At 46.5% G+C, this 26,447-nt stretch overlaps 1 protein-coding gene across 7 annotated transcripts in view; it reads left to right on the top strand.

Annotated features, from left to right (window-relative positions):
• Positions 1-26,447, top strand: part of KIF13A (kinesin family member 13A) — a 197,382-nt gene that overhangs the window by 76,291 nt on the left and 94,644 nt on the right. For all 7 annotated transcript variants that reach the window (XM_090039264.1, XM_090039265.1, XM_090039263.1 and 4 more), the window contains exon 4: positions 13,999-14,059. In XM_090039264.1, coding sequence (XP_089895390.1) covers positions 13,999-14,059 — 61 coding nt within the window. The remainder of the gene's footprint in view (positions 1-13,998; positions 14,060-26,447) is intronic.

Raw genomic sequence — 26,447 nt, 5'->3', positions numbered from 1 at the left:
CCCCAACATCCCTAAGGCCACCTTCCTTGGGAGGAATCCTTTTTTTTTTCTCAGCAGTATTTATATAAGAACTAGCAAAAACCAACTCTCAAATTAAGATTTCTCCTTCCTCATCAAGTCTCCCTCCCAATTTTTAAGTCACCATTTTATGTTGTAAATCATTCCAAATGTCAGACTCAAAATCTTGGTCTCGCAAGTCAGTGCCATCAGTAGTTGTAGAGTATAAATGTTATTTCTTTTTGTTAACAAGCGCAAAGTGGTGTTTAACAAATCATCTCATCTCTAACTCTCACACAATCCATGCCTTCACACAGATGCATTTAAAAAAGAAGAGGTCAAATTCAATTAAATTACACAAGGTAGAATTAATCTAGTGTGGGATTTTTTTCAGATTTATTCTCTCATTGCTACATTCTGAAAGATCCAGACCCCACATAGCCTTTTCTGAGAGTGCTGTCTGAAGATTGCTAGAAGGAATGAGATGGGATGCTTTCTAAACCAGTTATTCTTCATAGTTTAATCAGGCAGGCACTTACTGTCAATCAGGCACATACTTATTACTGGGAGGTGTTGTATTATCTTTATGTCGCTATTCATTGTAGTGAGCAATTCACTCAAGAGTGTTTGCAGGATTAAGCCTCTAAGATTGTAACTTCTCCAAGGCAGGGGCCTATAGCATATCTTTATTTGACTTACGTCCATCTTTGGTTAATATGTCTTGTTTACATTTCAATAATTATTAGTTCTTCCACCAGTTTATTTTCTAGCAGGCTGGAAATAATTGTTTTGGCTCCATGAATCTGTGTAAATAGTGCAGAAGTACTTTCCCCATCCAGGACATAAAAATGCAATAGTAGCCAGCAGTATCAAGAACTAGTCAGTCCTGGGGATAAATTTATTAATCCCTTCACTGCTGGTTTTATGCAGCACCTGTTCTGTTGCTAGTTTTCATGGAATAGTGAGTGGCAAGTGCCTGGTACATTTAGTAGCAATCAACAAGTTAAGGGCTGGTGGATGTGATGTGGGTGGGATTTGGGCCTGAGGAGTGGATGGAAGGCTTCTGTGTTTGGGTGGACTAGAGGCTTGGGAAGGCCTTTGAAGGTGCTTATAAGCAGGGAGCCTGATTTAAAAAAAAAAAAAAAAAAATCCCCGATTTTTGGATTTAAAAAGTAACAAAAAAAAATTTCCGTGATTAAAATGAAACATCACATATATCTATGTGGACATCTATATCTATATATGTGGCATTTCATTTTAATCGCAGACAAATGGATTTTGGGTTACTTTTTAATCCAAAAATTGGGGACTTTTTTTCTTATCAGAAAAAACCAGGATCCCTGCTTATAAGGAACTTTACTTACCAGAATACTTTCTGGAAGGCTAACACCAGATCAGTTGATACCTCCTCCAATTCTGTTTTTCTATGGTTCTGCAATGCTGTAAACAAATCTAAGAGAATTCAGATCAAATCTTTGCCAGTAAGAGATTTATTTATCAGACACTTTCCATTCTATAGCACCTGCTTGAGCTGTTGAGGAACACGTATGAGGCCATCTGATTCATGGGGTCCCTAGATGGGGATCCCTTTCCAGGATCTTGGTTTATAGTAGCCTTATTAGTCATTAGGTATGACTAACTACAGAGAAAGCAGCAGAAGGGAAGTTATTACTGTTGTTCTGGGTATAATCACTTCTAATGACTAGAAGTGGTTTGTGGGGTGAGCAACCAAGGACAGTTGCCTGAAGAGGGGAACTCCAGATTAAGTTGGTGTAAGACATGCAATACTGGTAGGAGGCAGGAAAGTCTCATAGGTGGGCCAGGCCTCATTCTTTGTCTGGGCCCTCATCACTCAAATGCCAGGTCTGCTAATGACTTGAGTATCAATGTATTGGAGCCGTGCACATATGCCTGGTCAACAAGTGGACGAAACATTAAACATAACCAGACTTGCAATGTCTAATCATTATTCATGAGCCTTACACTTGCAGATCTGATCTCAGTATGGTGTTTCTCAAAAGAGTTTGTGCATCAGAGGTTCAGGAATGTCAGAGAAGACTCAACTAGTTACCATATTTACTTGAATCCAAAATGAGGGTTTTTTTCCCCAAGCAGGGGGTGGGGAAGGGTGGTGGCATGTCAGATTCATGTACCAGCCTAGGATGGCAGTGGCTCAGCTCCAGCTTCAGATCTAGTCTTGGGACCAAAGTCAGAGCTTGGGTTCTAGCTGTCCTGGGCCAGGGTGGCTCATGTGGCTCATGCAGTCGAGGTAGGGGCTTGCAGCTTGTGAGAGTGTAAGGGAGACCATGTGGCAAGAGAGGGGTGCATGAGGGAGACCCCATAGCTTCCCGCTGCCTTCTCAGTTTACCTTAGGTGCTGGCATCAGCTCTCAGAGCTACAGCCACTGTTTTTACCAGGCTGGGTTCTAGGCCACCACTGCCATCTCCCAGCCAGAGCCAGACCCTCTCTGAAGGTAAATGGTGGGGAGAGCAGGTAGCAGGGGGCAGGGCAAAGGGTCAAGGGGCAGGCACTGGGGATAGGCAACAAGAGGGCAGGCACAGGCATGGGAAGCAAGAGGTTAAAGGCAGGCAGCAGGTGGGAAGGGGACAAGGGGTGGGGGTCTGGACCCTCACTCCCTGCCACTGCTTTCCCTGCCACAACTATAGGTAATGGGGGGTGGTGAATTTAAGATGACCTGCCATTAACTGTATTCTAGACATGGAAAATTATAACAGTTTTATAATTTTTCATGTCTACAATCTAATTATTGCAGGGGTTGTCTAAAACTTGAAGTTGTCTTGGCTTCAGGTAAGTTTGGTAGTTTTATAGAAGGAGAATGACAAAGGGGAAATAACTATTAATTTAGGGCTGAATCCTGGGAGGCTCTGAGCACTCTGGCACCTCTCAGTCTTATAGTCAGATATCACTGTGTGTCTTACTGGATTGGAGAGAGGGGACTTGTCACTTGTAGGAACAGAGTTCATAGTCCACTTTATTTTGAGTTTAGAATTTTATTTTTAGTAAGGTCTCCATCTGAGCTGCACTGAAAACTGTTTCACATGATTACTTCCTAGATGTTAAAACATAAGCCAGATTTGTAAATGGTGATACTATGTCAGAGTTGATCAAAGTAATATTTGAATTTTATTCTTGGCTGTTCTCTAGGCCAGTGGTCTCCAAACTTTTTTGATCGCGCACCCCTATCAGTAAAAAATTTTTGAGCACGCACCCCCAATATATGTATATAAATATAAATAGAAGTTCTAATATTTTCTTCCCTCACCCCAATGGCTAGTCTTGCGCACCCCACTTTGGAGACCACTGCTCTAGGCAAGAGAATTTTCCTTCAGTGGCCATTGGTGTAACAGAGATAATGCATATCCCAACAGTTTCCACTTGTTCATTTAGCTGATGCTATTAAAGTTATCCTATGACTTTCTTTTGTTGCAAGGATTTGGCAGTCTTCCAGAATAACTTTGGTCTATCTATGTATTCTTTTCCAGGCTTTCTATGTTCAGTATGAAGCAGATTTTAAAATACTGTATTTATATATATTGCCTCCTAAATGACAAAGCTGTCCTCTTCATCTGGCACGCCAAATTACTGGAGAGAGTTTTTTTTAAAGAAATAGTTGAATAATTCAGCTGTATTCATTTAAACTATTTTATATCAACTGTTTTTCAACTATTTCTAAGTTGTTTTTTATTAAGCTTATTTTTCTATCATGTACCCATTTAACTGTGCACACAGAACTTGTACTTCAAAACACTGTCTCGTATAAGAACACAGTACAGATAATAATTGAGTAGACCTATTGTGTAAACTGGGGTATCAAACATGGCCTGCAGACTGGATTCTGCCTCTGGAGCTGTATGATCTGGCCTGTGGGTCACTGGACCAAACTCATGTGCCAGCCTTGGCCCTGTGCGCTGTATTTGGTATGCAGGCTGGACCTGATGCTGTGCACCCTGCATGTGGCATGAGAAGTTGGTCCTGGGCATGCTATACATGTGTCACCCTGCCAGACCTTGCCAGCCTCTTGTGCTGCATGCAGTGCGTATAGTTAGTTGAGCCCCACATGCTGTGTGCAGCATGCACTGGCCCTAGGGCTCGTTGTGTATGCAGCACATAGAGCTAGCATGAGATGGGTGCTGTCTGCAGCATGCAGCCTGGACCTGGCACTGCATGTGGCACTGTAGATCCCAGGCATGGGCTGCATGAGGTACCCCAGACCTATTCTCTCTGCTGCCTGCAGTGTTGGACCCAGCCCATGTGCCGTGGACAGTGCATGCTCCCTGCCGGCCCTGTGTGTTGCACATGCAGTGAGCCGCAGTGCCAGTGCTCATTGTATGTGCAGTGAGTCCCTGGGGCTCAGGCTGGACCTGGCACTGCAGATGCTGCACAGGGGTTCAGTCTTGGTCCAGTCTGCAAACCATCCCAGCAATGCTCATCTGGCCTCTGGGGCCAAATAAGTTTGACATCCCTGGTTTCAGTTATGTAACAAGTATGGTAAAACTGTATCAGATAGATAACCATTATGATGCCCTGCAGTGCCTTACTATTTACTACCTACTTTCATTACTGTTGTAGTGAGTAATACTTTGTGTATTTGGTTTCATATGACCCACTGCAGATGATATTGTTTCCTTGGGAAGGGACAGACATCTGGTACATCCAAACATGAGCTGCCCATGATAATTGCTTAACTCTGCAACTCTCCTATTTGCTACTCTTAGACATGAGAAAAAGATGAGTTCTTATTAGCAGGTATGAGAAAATTTTCTACATGTGAGAAGTGTTATTTCTCCCATTAATTAGAGCCCAGTTAATGTGATAATCAGAACCCTATTTTTGGCCTGCTAAAAGTAATGAAAATGTTATACTTTTGAATGGCTGAGAATTCCAGTTAATTGTGATTGTGTACGTAAAACAGAAGCAAAGTCTTAGGATTGTAGCAAAATGAATAGACAAGCAAAATAATAATAAAAAGTTATATGAAAGCCTTCATATCCATCACAATGGGTACTTTTATTCTTCTTGCATTGTGGGGTAGAACCAGGCTGGTCAAGGAGTAGTAGTAGGAGAATGTCTTGCTTCCCAAACTTCCCACTAGTTTTTTTGCTTCTGCAGCAGTAAGTGTCTCAGTCAGACCTCAGTGCCATGGAGATTTTTGTCCATGTTTAAATCCCAGCTGCATGTACAAGTAAATGGTTTTCATTTTTTAGTGTTTGCAGTGACTGTTGCCCCTGCAGACTTCAGGGATGGAGCTAGGCTGAGCAAAATGTTATGAAAGATTATGATATGACATAGCTGTCTGCAGTAACAGGGTTGGATTCAATGACCAGAAAGGTCATCTCCCCTTTTATATACTTAAAATACAGAGGGAAAATGAAGTGTCCCCATGTTACTGAGTGTGTTGTTGGGGAGTGTGACTGGTGCAATGAATACAGTTTCCCTTGGAGCTTGGGCCAGATTCTCTAGTTTCGTCCCTGCACAGGAAAGGAGCCAGGCAGGATTGGCAAGGCCAGCTGTGTGGGTCAAGAGGCAGTCCAGGCCAAGAAGAGGTTTTTTGGCTGCCCTCTCCAGACAAGAGAGGAACCAGACAGGATTAAAAAAAAAAAAACCCGTGGCTCTGGAGTGAGCAAATCCCTTTGCTTCGTCCACCACCGCAAGTCAAGACAGAAGGTTGTGCCCAAGTCAGTATAACCCAGGCCAGCAGCCCCCACGCTGATCACAGAGTTCAGCTACTTCTGACCTCCTTCCATATATATCTCTGTGGGTTCTGGAAGTATTGGACAACATGGATCCTGCAATCTTTGGGTGGGATAAAGTCCAGCTCCTTTTCTTCCCCTCATTCTGAAAACAGCCCTGCTCAGGGGCTACTTGCAGCTTAGCCAGAGACTCCATGAGATAAGATCTGTTTAGTCCATATGGATCCTATGCCATAAGGGTAGAACACCTGGAAATCCCATCCCTGAGCCCTAGGTTAGTACTGTTTTCTTTGAGGAACCCAGAATAGGCCCATGCTGGGGAGAGAGAACAAAGTACTTTTGGAGGACGCAGGCCATCTGAAATATTTCTGTGCCCAAGTTTGCTTCCCCTCTTAATCTCAATAAACCCATAATGGGAAAATTAATAAGAAGTGTTGCTGCCCTGTTCATTTTTAGAGTGCAGCAGAAAGGGTAATTCTTAGCACCTGGCTTTCCAGACCATCATCTCTGAGTGCAGCTTTACAAACTCGCAAAAAGGTCAGGCTAGAGACGAGCTGATTCATCTACACATGTATACATGCACTGTTGTAAAATCAACCTTTTCCTCCTCAGGACAGGGAGGCTAGTGGTGAAACTAGAGTTGTAAAGTCAAATAGTAAGGTGCTTTAAAAAATAAGAGGATAGATTATTTCAGGCAAGAGTATGACATTATGAATATGTATTATGAAAATGTGCAGAGGAAATCTGCAAGCCATAGCTGTGTATCCCTCTTCTACCATGGGAGAAGGTAATAGAAAGTAGAGATTTCTTGCCAGGCCTCAAAGATTGGGAAAGCGTTGTGTTATTGTGCCCAGTTGCCACTGTGGATCTCCTTGCTCTAGAGTCCATAATATTTTCCCAGCTTTTTTGGTTGGTTGCTTGCCTTGCCACTGCAATGATGGAATGTGGAGAGAAAATGTGGAAGGCCAGAGGCCTTTCTTTCTATCCTGTGACCCGTCTTTATAAAGCCAGAAAATATCTCAGGATGTACTAGTCAAAATGTAACTTGATATCACTCTTGAAGATAAAGGTGATTATTTTCCCTGGTCAGCAGGGACTTGATGTTTCTAACCAGGGATGATTTTTACCTAAAAGAGGGGCTACAAGGCAGGTAGACATTGTCTTCGCCTCTTTCTTTGTGCACAAAAGTTCAAGAGCCATCAGGCCAACAGAAGTAAACCAACCAATGCAAACTGTTCTCTGACGCTCTAAGTGCCTACACATGCATTCAAAGATCATGCAATCAATAGGCCTACATATCAAACCCTGTCGGTATTATCCATGAGGAGGGAAGCATTCAAATTTAGTCCATGCAGGAAAAGTCAGGATTCAGTCTTTGGGACTGACATGCATAAATTGGTTCCTGTCTACATAGGGAGGATGAAGAAAGCACCAGGAAATGTGGGGCCCCTGCAAGATCTTCTGGGCAATCTGGTGGTTGCACCAGAGAAGAAAGCAGACCTCTTTAACCAATTCTTCACTTCCGTTTTCTTGGGCAGGGACTGGGACTTCCCCACCGTGATGCAAGATGGACTCGAGGGGAACGCCTCCAGACCTCAGGTTGGGGAGAACTGGGTTAGAGAGCTTCTGGAGGGGCTGGAAGTGTTCAAATCAGCGGGTCCAGATGCTCTCCACCCCAGGGTGTTGAGGGAGCTAGCAGGGGTTACTAAAGGGCCCTTGGCACGGCTTTATGAGCACTCGTGGTGCTCGGACCAGGTGCCAGATGATTGGCAGATCGCCAGCGTGGTCCCCATCTTTAAAAAAGGGAGGAGGGAGGACCTGGGCAACTATAGGCCCATCAGTCTTACCTCAATCCTAGGGAAACTCTTTGAAAAGATCATCATGGAGCACATCTGCGATGGGCCGGCCTCAGGGATGATGCTTAAGGGCAACCAGCATGGCTTCATTAGAGGCAGGTCGTGTCAGACCAACCTGATTGCCTTTTATGATCAGGTCACAAAAACCTTGGATGCAGGTGTCGCCGTGGATGTAGTCTTTCTGGACTTCAGCAAGGCCTTTGACACTGTCTCCCACCCCATCCTCATTAAAAAATTGGGCGACTGTGGCATTGATACCTACACAGTCAGATGGATTGCAGATTGGCTGAAGGGTCGTACTCAGAGGGTGGTGGTGGTGGTGGATGGGTCATATTCGACATGGAGAGAAGTGGGCAGCGGAGTCCACCAGGGCTCGGTCCTTGGGCCTGCGCTGTTCAATTTCTTTATCGGCGATTTGGACGACGGGGTGAAAAGCAACCTGTTTAAATTTGCTGATGATACCAAAATTTGGGGTCAGGTGAGCACGCTAGTAGAGGGGGAAAGACTGCAGCAAGACTTGGATAGGTTACAGGAGTGGGCTGTAACAGGATGTGCTTCAACACTGACAAGTGCAGGGTGCTGCACTTGGGCAGTAGTAACCAACAGCACACTTATAAGATGGGAAACTCCCTTCTTGAGAGCACGGAGGCAGAAAGGGATCTTGGAGTCATTATTGGCTCCAAGATGAACATGGGCTGACAATGCGAGGTCACAGTTGGCAGGGCTAATCACACCTTGTTGTGCATCCACAGGTGCATCTCTAGCAGGGCCAAGGAGGTGATCCTCCCCCTCTATGCAACACTGGTCAGGCCACAGCTGGAGTACTGTGTCCAGTTCTGTGTGCCCCACTTCAGGAGGGTTCTGGACAACATTGAGAGGGTCCAGAGGAGGGCTACCTGCATGATCCGGGGACAACAGGGCAGACCCTACAATGAGAGACTGCGGGACCTGAACCTGTTCAGCCTTCACAAGAGAAGGCTGAAGGGGGACCTGGTGACAGTCTATAAACTCACTAGTGGGGATCAGAAGGGTTTGGGAGAGACCTTGTTTCCCCTAGCGTACCCTGGCATAACAACGAATAACAGCCACAAGTTGTTGGAGAGTAGGTTTAGATTAGACATCCGTAAGAACTACTTCACAGTTTGGGCGGCTAGGATCTGGAACCAACTTCCAAGGGAAGTGGTGCTGGCGCCCACCCTGGGGGTCTTTAAGAGGAGGCTTGATGCCTACCTATCTGGGATCATTTGAGCCCAGTTTTTTCTCCTGCCCAGGCAGGGGGTCAGACTTGAAGATCTATAAGGTCCCTTCCGACCCTACTTCTATGATTCTGTGACGATACTGTAGGCTACAAAAAGATGTGGTATTTTTCCTAGAGTAAACCATTTTATCCTGGGACGTTAGTGCAGTTGTTTGATTGTTCAGGGATAAATGATAAAAAAGGCTCATGGGATAAGACTTACTAACAGTTTGCCCCAGGACATAACAAAAAGTGCATCTGAACAGTTACCCTGGGATTGCATCATTAAATCAACAGCAGAAAAGCAGCAGTGCATTCAGCTGCTTATAAAACCTGATCAGAAGGGTGTAGTGTCTGTACACCAATCCTGGGCCATTTCTGTTCCGAGACGAAAGCAATGTCTGTTCCTAGACCTAGTGACATAATGAGGAACTTTATGAAAAGCTGAGGCTATTCAGTCATCAGAAAAATTCACTTGCAGTCCTGGTCAGTGACAAACATTTTAAAAGAAATATAGATCAGATAACCAGGTGAAGCAGCCACAGGAGAAGGTACCTCTTTGCTAGTAATATCTAGAATACATACAGGGTTGTTAGTTGCCTTCTGTTACTTCAGTTATTTGTAGGTCTCCCAATGTTATTCATAATTAACCTCCTTTATTGGTTCCACTGAATTGCGCTTGAATGAGGTCACTGGATATTGTCTCTGAGAGGGAACCTGTAGATTTGAATTCCAGAAATAGCTGCTTTTTGCCTCCATTTCAGTAATTCATGGAAAAGCCATAGCACAAAATGAAATAATCCATCTAGTTAATATCAAAGCACTGTAAGAAGCTCACCATCTTATTTCTTGTCTCAGAAAATCAGGGACAAGAAAAGCAGAGCCCTGCCTGAAATATCTAAGGTTTCATTAGCAGCTTGTCTTAAAAAACTCTTACATTGTCAACTTCATGAAGTTATTTTGCAGTGGAATGGCAGCCTTTTTTTTCTAGTTTTGCTCATTACTATTTGATTTTTACATATACCCAGGGTCTCTATCCCAGGTCATGGGATATCTGTAGGGAAGAAGGAAATTCCTTTTTCTCTTCCAGGACAATTTTTCTCCTTGGATTCTATCCAGAAAAAAAGCTGGAACAATCTAGAAATTCAGAGCATCTCTTCTTCATCTCAGCCTGTCTCATTTGTTGGCAAATGTTTAGCTCTATCAATCAGTGAATGTAGAAAATCTTTTTTTAAAGAATCTTTGTGATCCCCTTCAGAGAGTGGTTTCCAAATAGAAAGCACTGCATCCACCAGGTGAAATATGATTCATTGAGCTTTCAGAATTCTCCTTCCTTATACAAGGAAACTCTTTTGGGTTGTGACAGTTAACTTATCTGCTGGTAACTGGGAAGAACATAAGCAGTCCAACCCCAAAGAGTAGTTCTCCTATTCTGAGCAGAGCAAAGTTTCCACTGTTTCTGCATTAGTCACGTTCTTGTCTCTTAGTCAGCATTAGCACGGGGTCTAGAACAATGGAGGTCTACTTCTGACTGAGTCACCTGACTAGTCTAGTATGCACACTCAACATCACATAGAAATATTCTGAGCAGTGTTGCACCTGAGTTTCATCAGGGATGGGTAATTTATGGCCTGCAAAGGTCTGATCTGGCCCATGATGATGTCCCCCGCAGCTGGTGGGGAGGCTGGGGATCCAGAGGGGTCACATATCTCCAGTAGCCCCAGTCGTTGTCTTTTGTCAGCCTTGCACAGACCTTCCACGTGTGGGAAATGCTGCTGCTAGTGTTGGTGTTATTTCTTGCTACTGGAAGAATCTGATTTGGATCTGCCTGGCCTGGGTGCAGCAACCACTTGGTCTGTGCTTGGGGCCATCCCTCTTCAGCAGGAGGGAACATATTCCACTGGACACTGTCCTGAGTGCAGACCAAGCAGCCACTGCAGCTTGGCTGCAGTGCCCCAAGGGCAGAATGGAGAATAACCCTGCTTCCTTCCCCCTTGCTCCGCCCCCCCTCAGCTCTGGGGTCCTGCTGGCAGCATCTGACTCTGCCCCTGCCCAGCCCCTGGTGTGTCATGGGGGGAGAGACCGTGACAGGGGCAGCAATCCCCATCATGTTTTCCCCATGTGCAAGCCTCTTCCCAGCAGGGGGCTGTGCTGCAGGGTGGGCAGAGCTGCTGTGGAGTGTGGTAGCACTGTGGGAGGCTTGGAATGGACCCTGGTGCTGCTGTGCACAGCCCGCTGCAGCTATGCCGTGTGCCAGGAAGGGGCTTGTGCTCCATGACATAATGACAGGGGCTACTGCCCCCATCAAAGGCCCTGCCCCCTCCCACTGCAGCCTTGGGGTGGAGGCATGGCCAGACACCAGCTGGCAGGGCCCTTTGGTGGCAGGAGGAGACCAGGATGGGGGTGGCTATTCTTCCTCCCTCTGGCGTCCAGCAGGGGAGACAGCAGGGGCTTATTCCCTCACAGGGAGTGAGCATGGCAGCAATGGTGGGCAGACCCAGCTGCCAGTGGAGGTAGAAGGGAGACTAATATTCTTCATGGGCCCCTCTGCTTCAGAGGCCGTGGTACCCTGCTGCTGCTGGCTTGGGTCCTTGCCAGTGGCCTTAACACCTTCCCTGGCCTGTTCAACCTGGACTGGCCATGCCCCCCCCGCACGTGTGTGTGTGTGCGCGCGCGCACTCACTCTCTCTTCCCTGCAGCCGAGGGTGTGCTCTAGTGCCCCCAGCACCTGGTCTGAGCAACTGCAAGCATGTGTTTGCGTTTCCTCAGTCCAGGGAGAATGTTTGTCCTATTACAAACTGGTTCAGCCTAGGCAGATTAGACTAACCTGCAAAGATTGAATCAATTTAGGCTCCAGCTTTTTGAGTATCTGTCCCTAGCCTTCATGTTCAGTCTTCAAATCCCAGATTGACCAGGCTTCTTTCTTCAGTCTATCTTTTATCTCCACATTCTGTCTAGCTGTTTTCCCTTTGGCATTCAGACTGGTTTTCATTGTCCTCCACACTGTCTGGGTGCCAGCAAAGGAGAAATTGAGAATGCAAGAGAGCCAGGCTCCATGTTCTCAGGTCCAGTGTCTGGTCTAGAGTAGGTGAGAACAGCTGCTACTTGGAAATTAGGCTTCACTGTAGCTCTGGGCATGAGCTTCCTTGTTTTGTGGGGACAGTGCACATGCAATCTGGTTGCAGGTGAGAGCTGTGATGGCCTGGCATATACTTAGCATGCATGGAATTTGGGGAGATTTTTGAGCTAAAATCAAAGAGGTTGCTGTTGAGCATGTGCAAATGGAGATTTTTAAAGGGCCTATGACTTGGCCAAATTTATGACATTTCAAGGAACATCAAATGACACAGCCCTCACTAAATGCCAAACTATTCTTCTTAATACATGGTACAGCTACCTGAAAAGTTCTAAGAATGGATTGTTTTGTTTTGCTTTTCAGAAATGCTTGAACTACTTTTACTTAAATTCCACCTCCCCCACAAACAAAAAACAATAACACAAAACAGCCTGAAATAGACTCTTGGCATGAGCATTCAGCTCAAAGTAGGTCTGTGTGAAGTGGCTAGTATTTGCTTTGGATTCAGATTTGACCAATTCAGGGGACACTGATTCGATTTAGTGATTTGAATTGTTGTCCCAAATCGATTTGGCTGAATCTGATTAGGAGATTCAGCTGCCACTGAATCGGCTGAATCTCCGAATTGAACAGGCCTCATCCCCTGCCTGCTCTCCCAGCCCCATCAATGGCTGCCCTGTCCAGCCCCAGTGTACTGGCACTTTTTTTTTTTTTAAAAAGCCCTGCACTCACCAGCTCCTGCCCAGGCAGGGGGATGATCCCCACTGGCCCACACTTCATGGGGAGCTCTGCCACAGGCCCCCAGAAGCCCCAGTGGCCATTGTAGCTTTTTTTTTTTCCCCCCTTTATGTGCCCAGACACTGGGGCTGGGCAGGGCAGCTGTTGACAGGGTTGTGAAAGTGGACAGGGGATGGGGCCTCTTCGATTCAGAGATTCAGCCGATTCAGTGGCAGCTGAATCTCCAAATAAGATTCAGCCAAATTGATTTGGGACAGCAATTCAAATCACTGAAATGAATCACTGTCCGCTGAACTGGTGCTCAGAGGGGCTGGGGGAGCAGGCAGGGGATGGGGCCTGGTGTGGGTCCCCACAGAGTCCCCTCTTCCAGCCCCCTTCCCCCTCCCCCACTCCACTTCCTGGCACAGAGTCTGGGTCCAGCTCCCTGCAGTGGTGAGTGGGGACTGCCCAAATCTCTGAATCTCTCGAAATCTTTTCTGAATTGATTCAGAAGCTTTGAATCCATTTGGACATTTTTTCATAGTTTCATAGTTTCTAGGGTCGGAAGGGACCTAAGTAGATCATCTAGTCCGACCCCCTGCCATGGCAGGAAAGAGTACTGGGGTCAAACGACCCCAGCAAGGTGTACATCTAGCCTTCTCTTAAAGACCCCCAGGGTAGGAGCCAGCACCACTTCTCTTGGAAGTTGGTTCCCGCACCGTCATTTTAAAATTGCAGGTTAGTGCAGCAGGTCATTCTTGTTGCAGATGTGTTGAAGCTAAAGCACTGATTATATTGTATTGGTTAGTTCTCAGTGATTAATACATGGTACCAGTAATTTATTGGTCTTCTGACTTGAATTCAGAGATTCAGCCACCAAGTTGGGCCGAATCTGCTCCAAATCGAATTGGCAACCAAAGCTTCGCACAGCCCTATCAAATATTCATCTTGGCAAAGTGCTATGCAATTGAAAACAGCATCTTATGTTAGGGAGTGTCGGGCAACCTTAGCACTACAGGCCTTACCTGTATTACTCTCCCTGCATGGAACAAACTGAATTAACCAACTCTGGGGAAACTCTTAAATACAGGAGGATAAATGTGGCTCAGATACCTTTATTTTTTTTTTAAGTGTTCTGCATACCTCATTACTATGGTTGTACAAGTCTTTTTAAACAGTATTTTGAATTATTTATAATGTATATGGCAGTCCAGACCTCTTGAACCTCTGCAAGGCTTCCAAAGTATAGTATTGTTGATGGAGCCCTTTCCAGATCTGTTCGAGGACCTGTGAAAATCACATGGTACATCTGCCATTCAAATAGGTATGAGTGTGTAGTGTTTCACAGCAGAAGTGTCTTGTATCTGGGAAGCTCTTCATTTATCTTTTCATGTTCTGTTGCAGGTGTTTGCCTTTGATTACTGCTTCTGGTCCATGGATGAATTAAACACCACAAAATATGCAGGTAAGATTTAATTTTTCCCATATTTGATAGTGCATTTGAGCTAAATGCTTTGAAAATAGTTTCCCCTTTCTCTCTTGGCTGGTCTGCTACCCTTTTCATCACTAAGACAAGCTTTTGGTTTTGCAGTACAGTCTGCTCAGATCAAGAAGAATATGAACCTTAAGGAGCATGCTGCAGTGCTGGGAAGGGAGTCTTTTATCTCTGATCCTGAAAGTTTGTTTTTTCCCCCTCTTCACTGGCCTTTCTAGCCTTCTGTGAGGAATGTCACTGTTTTTTAAGGTGCAGTTCCAGTTCTCTGTCCAAAATTCCTTCTGGACCTAATGCTTGATATGAAACCATATGTTTTCATTGCCATGCTAAAAGAGCTGCAGACAGAAAAGTTATCTCCTATTAAGTCCTCATCACTCAAACAGCAGATGAAGTCATATTTCCAACTTTGACCCTCTTCCATGTCAGACTCACTTGCCAGCTATTATCTTGTCTCATATAATGTTCAGTCCAGTAGATTCTCCTGTATTTTTTGCATACATAAGATATAAGATCATTTTTATACAGGAAATCATTCCTATTGATATTAGTTTTTTGTTGACTTTAGCAGGAATAATGGGAGAGAGTTTGGAACCAAATGAACAACTAAATTTAAACTTTTTTTGTGTGCTCAGCCCCATCCAGTTCTAGCTGAACTCACTGGGTCTAAGTTATACTCCAGTTTCTCCTACTGCCTTCTAAAATTTCTACTGACTTATCTTGAGAAATGCAGTTTTGTTTTATACACACAGATTGACATTAGTCTGTCCATCTGTCTGATCAGACTGTAGAATAGCAACACATCTTTTGAACCCTCTCTTCACCAACGCTTCACACCCTTCCCCCCCCCACAAAAAACAAACCTCAAACTATTTAATTTTTCCACTGCACAATAGCTCATTCAAATTATACTTGTATCTTAAGAAGGGTCTGATTAGATTCTTTCCTGTCATGGATTTTCAGACATAGCAAAGAGAAGTTTGGGAATTTTCAAGACTTTCTTGATGAAAGAGATGCTTTTATCAACCCTTTCCAGTTAATGTGATTTTTTTTTTTGATTTTTTTTTTTTTTTTAATGCAGCTGGAATTATCTTGTGACTCTTAATTCTTCCAAGCAAACCGTATGCACTAGAACATAATATATTTGGGGGGGGGGGGGGGCGGGGAGGAGGATTAAAAGATTTTCTTTTATCTGCTTTAACCTTAACTTATAGGGCTGTCAGCTGGCTAAAGCACGCTTGTTGTTAACTGATGTTCTCCCATGTAGTACAGTAATGCTCCTTGTTCTGGTGCCAGATAGCTGAGCACAGAGATGATGAAGATTTGCTAGGTCCCCTGCTTTTCAAATAAATCAAGTTTCTTTTGGTAGTGTTTGAGTGATGTTGTAGTTTCTTTTGATAGTTTCACTATTGAGTTTTTGCCTGTTTTCAGCTTTGTCTAGATCAGTGGTTCTCAACCTTTTTTGTACCAGGACCCACCTATAAGCATCAATGGCTAGTCCTGCCCCCAGGCCCTAGTCCCCGAGTGTGTGGGGTTAGAGTGGGTGGGGGTATGGGGAGCCCCAAGCAGCCCCTTGTAGGCTGGAACTTTGCCAGCCTGCAAGGGAAAAGCCATGGTTTCCTACATTTTTCTCCTTTAAAGGATAAACCATTTTTTTAAAGCTTGTTAATCCATTTTTAAAGTTTGTTCGTGACCCCTTCATATATTCTTGTGACCCACAGGTTTTAGAAACACTGGTCTAGATTATATTATTGTTTGTTTGTGGCTGAACCTGTACTACTGCACATAGTGCTGTCATCACAGACCAAGGTTCCTATTGCACTAGGTACTGCACAAATGTGCATCTTGTCCATTACCAAATCTTCAACCAGGGATCTTGAGGTAAAATACATGAGCGTCAACAATTTGAGCTAAAAGTCAGACTGACTATCTTCTGATTTTAACAGGTTTGCATGTTATGTGAATTGGGCAGGATAGATGGTACATACTGGCCCCGTCTATGTGAGACGCTTACTGTGCAGTAGTGTTGCTGGGCACAAACTGTGATGCAACACTGCTGCATAGTAGTAACGAGCTACTGCACAATAAGCGTCACTAGGCAGCCATGACAGGATGCTAGTGCGCAGAAACACCGGTTACTGCACAGTCATTTAGTACTTGGTTTTGCAGGGACTAAATGACTGCGCAGTAACAACTGTGCAGTGGGCAGCTCATGTAGATGCATCCACTGATTAGTTGCTTGTATAAACACATAACAGTAGTGTCTAAATATTAGTGACACAAAGTTCTTTTCATCTTTTATTAGAACAACTAAATAGTTGGAAAAATTGTTTGCAAGGTTTCAGGCACAAGCACGCTTCTTCAGGCATTGGGAGAGTCTGCTGGTGTCTTGTGTGTTCTTCAGAAGCCAGTATGCTTCTGTTAGTATTAATAATATATCATTATTTAATAAGTATTTAACATACGATATTGTAAGTATTAATGATTGACTTAGTACTATTTATTTAATTATATTATTAATAATGATTGTTATTATATATGATGTTATTATTTAATATATAGTGTTATAAGTACTAGTGACCAACTTAAGGAACAGCTGCCTTTATAAGTCATAAATAATAAGAGAGTCTGAGTCTTGAAACAACCAAACTGCAGTGCTAATGAACTTGAGTAATGTTTGGATCCCAACATTTATTAAGTCAAATCTTTATTTTATTTTTTTAAAAGAACAATTAAAAAATCTCCTAGAAATCTTATAAGAAGATTTCAGAAAACTAGAGTTGCTTTTGCTAAGGTTAGAGGGAACTTGTATGTAGTTACGTAGCTCCTGTTACTGTAGAGATGCAGCAGATTTTAATGCATCTTTGCAGTGCCACTGTCTAGTAGAAGTATAGTTATTCTCATTGTGCCAGTGGGATTCTGACGTATATAATACACACAGATGTTCAAGGTGGGTAGCAGGAGGTTAAATTACACTAAAAATGGCCACCTGATCTAATTCAGTTTGCCCAGGTGTGGACCTTTACACTTGGATCCCTAGTTAGGTGATGTAAGTGTGAACTGTACAAAAGTTCAGGAAGGTTATATTGGTCTAAAAATGGCTGACCCAGTTGAAGTTAGGAGTACTTCTGAGGTAGTTTAACTTATACCAGTGAGACTGATCTAATTGAACTTCTGTACAGTTCCTAGCACAGCACTGGGTTGGGAAAGGCCAGCCACTGGCCCCAGCGTCTGGACTGCACTTTTCCTACCCACCTCTCAACACTAGACTATTTTTAGCACCTCCCTTGGCTCCTTTACCTCACCCCCAGAAAGACAGCTCCCATCATGGACCAGGCAGCTAGCCACTTCCCAATCCCCCTGTACCCCAAGCCTACCAAACTTCCTATCTCAAGCTGCTCTTGGTGCCAGTTTTTTCCAGTGTTTGCTGATGCTGTGAAATAGGAAGTCAGTTGTGATGGGAGGATTGTTTTTCTGGGAAGGATTGTTCATTTGGGGGTGGGAGGGTTGGAGGCTAAAAATAGTTCCTGTCCCTGGGGTTGGGGAAGAGAGCCCCCCCTCCATCTTCTTGTGGACCTCACAAGCCTCCTGATCCTGCCAAACCCTCCCAGACCCCACCAACCCTCTTAGTCCCCCTTATCCCTCCCACAGACCTGGCCTGCCCCCTGATCTCTCCTAATCCCCCCTGGTCCCTCTAGCCCTTCTGATCTCCCCGGTCCACCTTATCCCTTCACAGATATTACCTTCCCTGCTAATTCCCCCTGTAGACCCCATCAGTACCTCCTTGTGGTCCTAGCTTGCTCCCCCAATCACTTTTGTGGACTTGGCCTGCCCCCAGTCCCCCCATGGACCCATTTGTCCCCCCAGTTCCCTTGCAAAACCCCCTGATTTCCTTCCCTGAGCCTGCTTGCCCCCCCATTCCTGCCAACCTCTGCCTCCCATCCCAGTTTACTCTTGTATATTGTGTGTAGAAGAGTGTGTGGGATGTGTATGGTGGGATGTGGGTGGGGGTGTGGCAGTATATGTGGGGGGGGTGTATGTTTGGGGGCTTGTGGGGGGTGTGGTTGTGGGTATATGGGTTTTTTGAGGTATGAGGGTGGGTGAGAGATTATGGGGATCCCCCCAGGAGACAGTCTCTGCCATCAGTAGACCCTCAGAGTGTTTATGGCCTGTGTAAGTGTTGACACCTGGTGGCACGTGGCTCCAGCCAGTTCTGGAAGCTGCATGTGGCGGCAAGGAGCAGAGCCAGGCCAGCCCACTTCTGTCGCACAAGGCTTCCTGCACCTCATGTGCAACTCCCAGTACTTGTGTGCCACTTGGGGAAAGCCCCGCACAATGGAGCCAGTGGCCTAGCCCAGCTCTCTGCTGCCATGTGCAGCTTCTGGGACTCAGATGAGAAGCAGGGAGCGGGGCTTCCTGCCACTTCCAGCAGAGTCCTGGATGCTGCATGTGGAGGTAGGGAGTAGGAAGATGGATGGATTTATAGCATGGGGCTTCTCCCCAGAGGTGGGCAAGTCCCAGAAGCTGCACATGAGCTGCAGGAAGCCCCATGTGATGGAACCAGCTGGACCTGGGTTCTGTGCTCCCGCTTCATGCCCCGGGACTCCCACCAGCCCCAGCCCCATGTGCTGCACTCCTTACCTGCCTGCTGCACTTCCCTACCTGCTGCCCAGAGTGAGTGCTGCAGCAGGGACATGAGGTGGAGCCATTGGAGACTGGGGAAGCCAAGCAGATCCCCTGGTGGCTGTAGCAGTGGCCCCACCCAGAAGCTGTGTGCTGGCTGAAGCTGCAGCCAGGGCTGAAGCCCTCCCGCGCATGAAGGTGGGAGTGCAAAGCATGTGGGTTGGGTGGGGTACAGTTAATTGGTGGGTGTCCATGGGCCAGATGAAATTGCCTGGTGGGCTGGATGCAGCCAATGGGTCACATTTTGCCCACCTCTGATCTAGTCAAACCCCCTGCCTGAGGCAGGATCATCCCTATCCAAACCATCCTATACAAATCCATTATGTAATCTCTTAGTAAAAGTACTGTCAACCCTGACTCAGCACAAGACATAACACCCTAACCTGCCACAGCAGCCAATGTCTTGCTTCTGTAAAAGATTGTTAAAATATACTCAAGAGATTCCAGATAGAGAGTCATGGCCCCTGCTACAAAAGAAGACAAAAAACCCCATGGTCCATATCAAGCTTACCATAGGGTAAAATTGCTTCCTGACCCCAAATATGGCAGTTGGTCCCACCCTGAATGGAAGGGCAAGACCCTGTAGCCTCTGGCTCTAAATCCCAGCAGGAGTACTGGCACACCCCAGTCAAGATTCCCATTCTTGGCTACAGCCAGCATCCCGTGCTTCTGAGGAAGGCTTAAACCCCACCCCCACACACACCTGACACATAGCAGAAAAGGTATGTGGGGCAGGGAAGTGGATTCCCTCCCAGCCCCATGCGTCAACCAGCAAAGCCCAGCAGCGTGGGAAATACCCATAGTAGAATATAGGCATAGCTGTGCCTCATGGATTTAAGATGAGTAGTCTCTCTGAAATGATGGACTCTTTAAATTGAGCACAGGTCTGAGTTCTGAAGCCTGACATTGATAAAGCAAGCTTATAAGTCTTACAAGCTGCTCTCTCGTTCTGCAACTTCTTGCCTGTGGCCTCTTAGGAAATAGAAATGTCTTATGAAGTCTATATTTATGTGGCACAGAATTCATTAAGAAACAGCTAATCTGCTGGAGAAGAGTCCCATATTTAAAGGTGTTTATTTTGTATATGTAAATGTATAAGTAGCCTGTGTTAACTAGGCTTGATTTGTTTTCTCTTTCATTGTTTATCTTCCTTTATTGCTGGATTGTTAAAGGTGGGTGGAGGAGAAGCAAGTGTTTCTAGAAGGAAAAAAAGCCTATTCCAGTTAATAGTGTAATAGACAATAAAGCTGCACTGATTTATTGGTTGGCTATCAGATCGGCATCAATAAAAGGAGAAATTATATCATTATCGGCTATCAGCTTTTTTTGGTTTTTGTAGTTGATAATTACAGCCCTGTGCCCAGAATACCTTTGCAAGCATAGTCTGGTCCCCATGCCCCACTGCTGGCCTGATCCCGTGGCAGACTACAGGTCCCAGTGAGCAGTGGGAGGGGGAGGAGGTGCTGGGGAGCAGTCCCAGGATGCTGTGCTCAGCAGCAAAGGGACTGTTACCGGTTCCTGCTGCTTTTGCTGCTATGGCAATATTGTGCATGCTGCAGGGGCCTGAGCACCAGGGCTGCCACAAATGTTGGGCTGTGCATGGGTGGAGTAAGGCACTGTGTGAGGCTCATTCTGCTCTGCCAGGCATTGGCCACCTTTACGAAAGTGGCTTCTGTGGGGCAGCCATGGGAGCTCGGTTGCTTGGGGCTTGCTGGTGCTGAGGCAGTGGTGTGCTCTGGGGTTCCAAACACACCTGGCGCCATTGTCTGTGTGAGGGTCTGCTCCACCCACCCAGGACAGCATCATGGGCTGCACAGGGAGTGGGGCTACGAGTAGGAGCTGTGGGCGAGGGAGCAACATGCGTTGGAATAACGAGGTCACTTCCTCCTTCATCTAGGGCTGGAGCAGGCAGGAGGTGTGTGTGTTATAAATGCAGAACAAACAAAAATGGTTTATCTATGTCAGTAGTTTAAAATGCTTTGTACTATTACTAAATATCAGTTATCAGATCGGCATCAGCCAATACGGTTGCATTAATCATTGGCTATTGGTATCAGTCAAGAAAATCTTTTATCTGTGCCCCACTAATGGCAAAGCACTCATACTTCAGTGATTCATGATCTTTCATTTAAAGCAGTTTTATGTTTGTGTGTCTTCACTTCCTGTTATAAAGCTAGGGCTTGTCTAAACAGGAACATTCTTTTGAAATTAATTGGGGTGTGAATTCCACAGCATGCTGGCTATTCTGTGCTGACTGTCTATGTCCTCTGTGTACAGAAAGTATAAAATCGTTTATGCCACTTTGAAAGTGAATTGCACCTGGGGAGTTGGTGTGGATTAGACACTGGAGTATTAAAGCACATTTTATGGTAATTTCCATGTGCACACAAGCCCTTATCTCTGTTGTATGCCATTTGTACAATCAGTACAAACAAAAATAGGCCTTTATCAAACAGTAGATGCAGTTATGACTCCGTTCAGCACTGGTGTGGGAAGTGCTTATGGTGCATCTGTAATGTATTTCTCATAGTGTTTCTCAGGACCCGTCTAAAAGTTCAGGTAAAGGTATGATAGGATCTGGTATATGATTCACAATTATGCCTCCTGCTACGACACATGTGGCATAAACTGTTCAATTACCCAATTAATTGTGTAAATATATATAACATGTAGAAGGGGACCTCATTTGGGTTAGTGAAGAATAATAACCAGTTTTAGGCAGAGAGGCATTATCAACAAGGATCCTGGTTTTACCTCTGCTTATAGGTTCTAACACCACCTTAATGTTCTGGTCAAGACAAATCTTACTTTTCTCTTTCAAAACAGATCAGTTGTCTCTTATAAAATGCATTAAGATTTTAAAACACAAATCAATTTAAGATTGGGATGATTTTAAAACCCCAATCTTAAATTGATTTGTATGTTATTGAGTATTTGCTAGTTGAGGTAAACCAAACACTATTTGTCCCTCTCACCTCTTAGTTTACAAAATATGTCACCTAGCACACTTTTAAAACAGAAACACCTTTTATCATAGACATAAACAAAGGTCATTCCTGGCCACGGCCCCATTAGCCTTGGAGTTTATGGAGATCTGTTTAATTTATAATGCACAAAATACTATTTGCTGCATTTGTGGAATAGTTTATTCTAATGCTCTTAGGGTTCTGATCCATGGAGTTCTGATTGTTTTGTGCCAAGGAGTTTAATGTAGGACTGCAGAATAAAGCTGAAAACATTTGGTGTTGCAACAATAAATGCTTTTCTCTTCTGACACCCACCCATGATTTGTTTAAACTTCAAAATATTTGCTGTATTCCCCAATGCCAAGCACCTCACTGGGTCAGAGATTAAGCAGTAAACAAACAACTTTGGCTGACTTAAAATTTCATATTTTTATAAAAGACTCCATCAAATGACTAGTACAGTGGGGCCCTGCGACCCAGATGAGTGACATGGGGTCAATCCAAAGGCCAAATCAAGACCTGTGTGGTACCTCAGCTGGCACCCATATTCTCAGATTGGGCTTCATACTGGCCCCACTCACAAGGATCGGGCCCCATGTGGCAAGACTGAGCCCTGACACCCTGTGGTGCCCTTGCCTGGTGCCACATGCTCGGATCAGGCCGCATGCTGCTCTGCATACTCAGTGTAGCACTTAGGGCAGGGGAGGCAAAATACGGCCTGTGGGCTGGATCCAGTCCTCCAGGCCATTCTATCCGGCCCGCAGAGCCCCTAAAAAATTTAGTAAATTATATTTAGTTGCCTTTGCTCCCTGTCAAACCTGACTGGAGCCAGGGGCAGTAGGATGCAGAGGGAGCCCTCAGCAGGCTTGCAGACTTGAGCAGCCCAGCCCCGCCCCACCCCTCCCAGCCAGTTCCCTGCTTTTCTGCCCCTGCCCTGCTCCAGCACCATGTGGCAGTGGCTCCCGGCTGCATTCCTGGACTGCGGAGCATGGGACTGTGCTGGTGGGTGCGTGTCTGCAGGCACAGGGCAGAGTGCGTGTGTGTGTGTTTATAGGGCAAGTCCCACATGCACACCCCTCCATACACATGCATCTACGCCTCCCCTCACACTGCCATAGACAAACCCCAGCGACCCTTCCCCCGTACCCCACATACCCACACACACCCACAGCCCTCACAAGCCTATACCCACCCGCCCCCCGCAATATACAAGAATAAGACTTCATTTTAAGTTATTGTGCAGTCACCTCTGTGTACACTACACAAGCGCATGTAAATCAGGACAAAAATATTTTTAATATCAAATTAATGAAAGTTGTAGATGTTTGCTTTTTAGAATATAATTTGATATTTTTCTGGTTCTGAGATGGCAAAACCCCTTGCTGAAAGGAGTATTTATGGGAGCAAGGGGAGGGACTTCTGGTGGCAAAGGTCAGGGGTTAGGGGGTGGGACTTCTGGTCACAAGATGGCAACCTGTCAAGGGGCAGGGCTACCCATGCAGCCCTTGACAGCTTGCCAAAACCTGGTAAATGGCCCTCCGCCCAAAATAATTGCCCGTTCCTGACTTAGGGCCATGCTTTTCGGCTCATGGGTCTCTCCACAGGTCAAGAAATTTGGCAGTAGGAGAGAGGCAACTGCTTCTGTGCCACCAAAATTTCAAACCAGTGAGGAGCCCCAAGGGTCAGATGACATGGCTTCAGGGGCCAGACAGATAAAGCTACATAAAGCGCAAAGGGCTCCTGGAGTGGTAGTTGAGTGAAGGGCTCCGTAGTGGTCAAACATCAGAAGATATATTGTTCTGAACCTACATGAACATGATGGGAGGCCTGGGCAGTTGGGCTCATTGTCTTTAATTTGGTCAAGAGACTTTATTGCTGGAATGAGAATATCACCAAGATTAATTTTTCTCACAATTGGACTTGGATACGTGTATATATAAGCGTAAGTGTAAACGTTTGGCAGTAGTTAGAATTAAAATTATGAAAAACAACAAATATTTATGGTCAGCCCTATATTTTTTAAGACTTTATGGGAAGGAGTATGTCAGCTTTTTCCAATCTGTCACCAGTCTGCTGTTGGATATGTACATGTGGAATTGTGTCATACAGTGCGTGTGGGCTGCTGCTTCTCCTCATGGAGGCCTTCTGTGTAGTCTGTAGTTTCTACAGGAGTGCAGGTATCTGTCTGTGTGTATCTCTTGGCAAAATCAGGGCCTTAGAAACTGCACAGAAGCCATTTGGAGCTGGTGCAGAGCCCTAGATGCACCTGTAGATATTTAGGAGCAGGTCTGTCCAACTTCCGAGGGCTGGAGGTCTCATGCTGTACCAGTCACAGGCCCTGGGCTACACACCATGCAGGCCATGCAACCAGCACAGCAGTGCGCTCCACCCCGTGTCACTGCCTATGCTGAGCCTTCCAGCGCCAGAAGAAGAGCTGGTGCCGCATCTGGATCTCAGTGCCCTGGCAAGGGAAGTTCTGGGGAAGGAGGGGGAATCAGTCGAGTTTATGCTTGACACCCCTCAGTTTTTTTCCTTTCAGTCCACGAGGTCTTTCCCAGAAGGCACTTCAGAAGGTGCCTCTGTACAGCTGAAGGCAAGCGGCTCAGCTGAGTCCACACTTTTTCTTGCTGTGCCTCTGACTGCTGAAGAGGGGGAGAGTTCAGCAGCATCCACAGCTGCACCCGCATGCCAGAGGGAAAGGCCTAGTACTAGCATGGTCTGGGATCATTATGAGCTGACAGGTGATCCCACCTTTGCTATCTGTGCACTGCCGAGCCAAAATCAGCAGGGGCAAGGGAGCAAAGCGCATGACCACCTCGGAGATGCTGAATCATCTCCACACGTACCACCACTTTGCCACAGGAATGGCCTCTGCTCACTCCACAGCCCCCGTCCCCCCACAGCAGAGGCAGGGCACCCTGGAACATTGGGGGCAAAAGGGACCAGTTGCAAATGTGAGCAAGGTCACCCAGACCATTGGGGAGAAGCTTGCTCTGGATGGCCAGCCCTTCACCCTTGGGTGGCCAGAGTTCAGGCAGCTCCTGGCACTGCTGGCTCCATCCTACCAGGTGCCTGCATGCATCACCTTCAGCAGGATGGTAGTGCCCTCCCTATATGAAGCATGCAGGGAGCAGTTGAGGGAGGAGCTGCACAAGGCAAGTCCACAGGTGACCGTACACTTCGTCTCAGACATCTGGAGCAGCTGGGGTGGAGATCATGCGTACCTCTCCCTCACAGGGCACTGGTGTGGCCAGTCAGGCCGTCAGTGGGCTCTCCTTCACGCCAAGGTGGTAGATGAGTCCCACGCAGTAGCAGAGATAAGGGGGGCCATGAACTGCATGGTGCAGGGATGGCTGGGCTTTGGGCAGGCTGAGCTCACCCACAGCTTCATGGTTACCGACAATGAGGCCAATATGGTCAAGGCAGTCCGTGATGCCAGCTTTGCTGGTATTCGTTGTGTGGCATGCAATTTACATCTGATTGTGAGGGATGCCTTGGAGGGGGACAGGGCTGCCGGTGATGGCGCCAGCAGCACCAGCAGGCTCGTTTCCAGATGCAGGAAGGTGTCAGGCTACTTCCACTGGAGCATCAAGGGGGCAAGATGCTGTGGGACAAACAAGCAGAGCTAAATGTCCCTCAGCACAGAATCATCCAGGATGTGGAGACTCGGTGGAGCTCCACATACCTGATGCTCAAGAGGCTGGTGGAGCAACAGAAGGCTATCCATGGTCTTGCTTGGGGAGACTGGGATCAGTGGCCCCCTGACCAAAGCTGAGTGGGATGCCATCTCCCGGATCTTGGTGGTCCCTCAAGCCCTTCCTCGAGGCCACTAAGACCCTCAGTGCTGCTGATGCCTTCCTCAGCTAGGTGGTCCCCATAGTGAAGGAGCTCCACAGCCAAATAGAGAGCTTCCTGGGGGTCAGTGTTCCTGGCTGTGGCAGGCCGCTTTCGCCAGATGTGCAGGCACTGGTGAGCCGGCTGAAGGAGGGCCTTAGGAAAAGGCTTGAACACTTGGGGCCCAACACAGTGCATGTGCTGGCCGCCATCTGTGACCCAAGGGTGAAAGGCACCATATGTGGCAGCAAGACACTGAGTCACTGGAGGGAGGTACTTATTAAGAAAGCGACGGAGGCGGGGGGAAATGAAACGGGGGGATCCACTGCCTGAACCCAGCCTGCCATCCACGAGCCAGTCTTCCCCTCCACCACAAGCGCTGCCAATATGGGCTAAGGCCATGACAAACATTAGGGGGTCCAGACCCACCAGACTCCAGGATCAGGCAGACACTGTGCCTATCTTGCTGAGCCTGTGGAGCCCCCCTGGACTGTGATCCCTTGGCCTACTGGGCAACCTGCACCCCGATGTGGCCGGATCTGGCCACAGTTGCCCAGGAATATCTGTCCTGTCCACCGACCGGTGTGCCAAGTGAGAGGGTGTTCAGCATGACTGCGGATGTTGTGACACCCCACTGCACTGGCTTGGATCCTGGTTTGGTGGAGCAGCTGGTGTTCCTCAAGGTGAACCTCCTGCTGCTGGGGCTCCCCGAGCTCCAGGTGCAGGCGGAGCAAATGCTGCCCTCCTCACTCCGTCTGGAGCACGAGGTTTGTCTGTCAGCAGCCTAAGGTGCAGTTTCCCCCAACCCTCTGCACCTATCACCGTGAAAGTTGCCAGGCTTTGTGGGCTCCTCAGGGGCAAGCAAGCCTGCAGTTTTC

The sequence above is a fragment of the Crocodylus siamensis genome, chromosome 3 (genome assembly GCF_052110815.1).
Source record: "Crocodylus siamensis isolate JL-2025a chromosome 3, ASM5211081v1, whole genome shotgun sequence".
Lineage (NCBI taxonomy): Eukaryota > Metazoa > Chordata > Crocodylia > Crocodylidae > Crocodylus > Crocodylus siamensis.
Note: the sequence above shows the minus strand (reverse complement) of the source record. Positions and strands in the feature narration are given on the sequence as shown.